The 4,738-nt window shown below is 41.9% G+C and overlaps 1 protein-coding gene across 24 annotated transcripts in view; it reads left to right on the forward strand.

Moving 5' to 3' along the window:
• The window catches only part of LOC121345424 (ABI family member 3 binding protein), a 137,663-nt gene extending 133,796 nt beyond the window's left edge, over positions 1 to 3,867 (forward strand). For all 24 annotated transcript variants that reach the window (XM_041422293.1, XM_041422301.1, XM_041422304.1 and 21 more), the window contains 2 exons: positions 276 to 389; positions 2,517 to 3,867. In XM_041422293.1, the coding sequence (XP_041278227.1) occupies positions 276 to 389; positions 2,517 to 2,632 (230 nt within the window). In that variant the 3' untranslated portion in view covers positions 2,633 to 3,867. The remainder of the gene's footprint in view (positions 1 to 275; positions 390 to 2,516) is intronic.
• The last annotated feature ends 871 nt before the right edge of the window (positions 3,868 to 4,738 follow it).

Raw genomic sequence — 4,738 nt, forward strand, 5'->3', positions numbered from 1 at the left:
TTGATGATGTTCTTGGTAGTAACAGAATTTCCCTTACTGTATGAAATGTAAGAAGAGGGAAAAATTATGTCCAGGCATAGATTTTGGCCAGGAGTGGGGCCTTAGCCTTGAGCACTTGGAGCCAGCATGTCATGTTCAAATTACACCTACAGGTCCTGAGAGGAAAAGAATCATAGCATTCACCTTGGCTTCCCCACAGAGGAAAGAGCACAGCCCTTGCCTCCAGTGGTTTTTGGAAATAGCCTTCACTAACTCTGCTGCTTCTTTGCTTTCAGGAAAATTTTATAACATAGGAGACCAGAGGGGCCATGGAGAAGATCACTGCCAATTTGTAGACTCATTCTTAGATGGAAGGACAGGACAGCAAGAAGATCTGCCAGTAAAAGATGGTAATTCCCAACACCTGTACCTGTAGCAAACCTGGGCTACTCCTTTGTTTGTTTGTATTTCCTGCCAGTGGATTGAATGCCCACTGCTGGGGTGGGCGATGAAAGGAGCTGCCAGCTTTGCAGGCAGAAGAGGGTCAAGAAGTTCTTTGACAGTGAATGATGACTTATTAAGACAGTTATGACTTGGGTTCTGTTAGGTAGCAAAGAGCCTCTCTCCTGTTTAAAACAGCCCAACAAATTATTCACAGTTGGCATCACATATTTAAACCCAACCACAAATTTGAGTTTGCAGAGAAGCATTAAGTGGTGTGCTCAGACTAGCAAGGTTGATTTAAAGCACAGTACATAATCAGTTGGGCATTAAATACCTTGTTTGGTACTAATGAGAAAATGAAAATTTATGGCCGGAAAATATAATTCATGCTGCAGTAATTCTGTGTGTACTGACTGCAAAAGGGTGCCCAAAATTCCAGTCTGGTCTAAGTGGACATGGGACTGGATGTGCTAAACACAGCCATGACCTGCCTGGCTATTTTTCATCCATTGCTGAGGCTGAGGTGTAAGAAATTTGTATTTCTGTCAGCTAAACTCCTGCCTTGCTGCTGGCAGCAGTGCCAGGGTGAGGTGTTCTGTTCCTTGTGGGGTAAGAATTCAGGCTGTACTGGTACGTGCAGGAGTGCTGAGCATATCACGGAATATTTTACTGAGGAAAACAGCAAAACAGTTTTCAGTACAATATCAGCGTGTTTACCAAACCTTCCTCTGCTTAATTTACAAAACAACCCACATGAGTCCAGATACGCATTGAGGTAGGTGTGGGAGATGAATGTGAATCTCCTAAGTCTTTCACAAGTTTTTCCAAAAAACAAAGTAATTGAACAGTCTGAATGGTGTTTGTTTATGTGTTTTGTGGGTTTCTTCTAAAGAGGTTTTTGCTTTTCCCTTCCCAGTCAGTGCTGCCCATCTGAAAAGATATTTTGAGTAAGAGATGGTCAGAATCCAATTTGCATTGCCAGGACAGCAAACTTCTCAGTTGTACCAGATTCATACTTTTAAAAATATTTTAATATTTTAAAAAACTTTTACCTAACAACCTTGCTACCTCAGTTTAAAAGACACTTATAACCAATTTGATTTTGGCAACTGGATTTGAGTGAATTCATGAGCTACGATCATTTTTAGGCCAAAATAAACAACAAAACAAGCAAACAAAAGACTTCACCTTTTCAGTAGCTTGTATTTCTAGCAAATGAACTGAACAGACCAAGAGATCAATTGTTCTAGTTGCAGCAGATTGATTTCTGAATTAACTTCACGTATTTGACATGAAGTGCTGTGAGAGAATCAGAGTAAAAAAAACCACAGGCTCGGGACATGTTGTAGGATAATGTATAGGGAAGCTGGCTCCCTATTCCTGAGGTATGGTTTATATGGTATTTTAAAAGATACAGTGTGTATATTTGACCTGAAGTGCTGTGAGACAATCACGGCTGGTGCTTTCAGCTGCAGAACAGTATTTTTTTTGTGTGTGTGGCTCCAGCCACACATATATTCCTTATGGTCAGGTTGGATGGAGCCCCAATTCCCCACTTTAATTTTTTACCTAATGTTAATTGTTTGAATAGGAAGCAAGCATGTTGTCAAAAGCAAGAGTGAAAGCAGGAGGATGACTTGGATGGGGGGATGCTGTGAACTTTTCCCAGTGGCCAGGTTTTATTGAAGTTCACTGCAGTGTCAAGGCTGCACAGTGGGGACTGTTTGTCACTGTCACTTTGCAATGCAGAGCACCCTCCTGTTCCGAGAGCCCAGCACAGCCAGAGGGAGGACAGAGGGGGCACAGGCTGTGTCCAGCCAGCCCCACCCACAGCAGGGTGCTGGCATCTCCAGGGGAGGCACGTTTCACCTCTGTACTGCCATCCCAAGTACTTTTGCTTTGAGTTGGGTGGGCAAATTGCAGAGCGCTAGTGGACGTAGGGGCAGCAAACAGCTCTGCTTCTGGCAGGCGGGTTAAGGCTTGGTGACCATTTCAGCCACTCACTGAATTGTTAGTTACAGACTTCTCAAGGAACCAACGCACGGTACTGTCCTGAGAGCTTCGTGCAAACAAAACTCTCTTCTCTGTTCCAGGGTTTTTCAGGGCAGTTCGTCAGGAACCTGTCAAATTTGGGAAAATAGGCGGGGAGACTCAGATAAACTACGTGCGCTGGTACGAGTGCGGCACATCGATACCTGGCAAGTGGTAGATGCCACAGGAAGAGGGTGCAGAGGCCCAGCTGCCCAGCGCAGGCTGCAGGAAGGCAACACTTACGGTGCGCCCGGCACCGCGGTGTTGGCCGACGCGCGAGGCTTACACCAGTCTAATGCCAATACTGCATTAATTGTGTAATAGTGTAGGCTGCTTACTGTAGTTATCCAGTGTTAAAAATTTGTTTTTAAAATTTAAAATAACACAGGCTAGGGACACGTTGTAGGATAATGCATAGGGAAGCTGGCTCCCTATTCTTGAGGTATGGTTTATATGGTATTTTAAAAGATACAGTGTGTGTATTATTTATCACGATGTTGTAATAAATGTTTAAGGCACAGATATGCCAGAGATGGTCATGGAATGCAATGTGTGTTAAATATTCACTGGTCCTGTAATGCAAGTGCCATAAGCTACCCATCCTAATCCATCTGTAACATCTCTCAGTCATAAATTATAGAAAAGATCCTATAATTTTTAATATCCTGCAGCCAGTAAACTTGAAGCACTTTCTCCTTACACGTACAAACAGTTTATGCTCCTGCCAAAATGCTGAGGTAGGTTGCTGTATGTGCAGCTTTAAATGATCAAGTTCAGTGGAGTTTTCTTCCATGTTTGTTTTCAAATGTTTCAGCCCCAGCCAAAGCCATGTTCAGCCTGTCACTACGGAGTCAGAGCCTGGCAGTGGCTGGCAGGGAGGGTTGGTGTTCTCTAATTGAAGTGGACAGGTACATATGTACATGGAATGAAAAAACAAAGCTGGCCTCCACAGCTGGGGTTTTTCAGGAAAATGTAGTTTTGAGCCTGACACTTACTGGTTCAAAAGCCAAATGTACGAACCATGCAAGGGGACTTGGAAAGACAAATGGAAGAGGAAAAAGAATAAACTAGTTATAACAGCATGATCAGGTTTATTTTATTTAAAAAGAAAAATTCTGGTTTAAAACAGTTTTCACTGGGGACAAAGGGGAAATACTGATAACTGAACTTTAAAACTGCTTTATAGTTATTTTGATTAAAACCTCTCCCAAAGCTACTTGTTGTACTGCTTGAACATTTATTAACTAAATAAAGAGATGTAGGTTTTTTTAAAGGTGTTATTCATTACCTTACTAAGGTATTGAAGAAATATGAACAGGAACTACCAGATCTATATAGTAGTCATTTATAGAAAATACCTTATAAAGTACATTGCAGGTACACTGTACTCCTAATAAAATATTTTTTAATCAAGTGGTTTTTTTTCAAGTGTTTTACATGGAAACAAGGCTTAAATGCTGCAGTAAATGTTGTTATTCAGAACAAACTGCTTGCTGGAACCAAGCCCCTGTTAAATGGTCTGATGAACATGGGATGTGTTAGGTCCAAGAGCAGAAATGGGAGGAGGTACAACCACAGCTTACTGAGTATAGCTGTGGGCCCAGCACTATTTAAGGATGCTGAAGGTAGGAATATTTTCACTCAACTTCCTAATTTGTCTTTAGGAGAGCTCAAGCAGCTTGCCCAGCTCATTTTTTTTATTTCCTGCTTAGTTTTACACATTCCTAGAATCTGCAAAATGGAAAATATTAACTGGGAGAATGTTTTGCCCTCTGCTGTAATGTGGTCTATTGACTTCATTACAGCTCTTGCTCTGCTTTTTCTTGGCTCAAAATTGAGTCACTAGGACTGCACTCCCAAGTTCTTCTGGGTGGCAAAGAACTTGTGGAAAGTTGGGGTTTTTTTAAGAGCCCTTTTTAAAGTTACCCAGTTGGTTTAAATTTTCAAGTAATAAATGAATTCTCTACCACAACTTGTTAAAGCAAAATTGATAAGAGGCTTTAAAATCTTAAGGATTGGTTTCTAACCATTTGGTAAAAGAGTCACTTGATAATTAATGACAGCAGCCAGCACAAAACCACTCCCTGCTGTGAAACCTCTGTGAAAGCCATCTGCAGTCCCAGCACCTCTCCATTTACACACCCAGAAATCTGCCTCTCCCCCTACAGACCCCAGCACTGCTGCTCTTCACCACAAAGTCTTTGCACCCAGCATGCACACTGGTCTTAGCACAGTTGTCTTGTTCAGTATTACTTAACTTGTGAAATCAAGATCAGGCATTGAA

This window comes from Onychostruthus taczanowskii, unplaced genomic scaffold (genome assembly GCF_017590055.1).
Source record: "Onychostruthus taczanowskii isolate IOZ18803 unplaced genomic scaffold, ASM1759005v1 scaffold73, whole genome shotgun sequence".
NCBI classification, from domain to species: Eukaryota; Metazoa; Chordata; class Aves; order Passeriformes; family Passeridae; genus Onychostruthus; species Onychostruthus taczanowskii.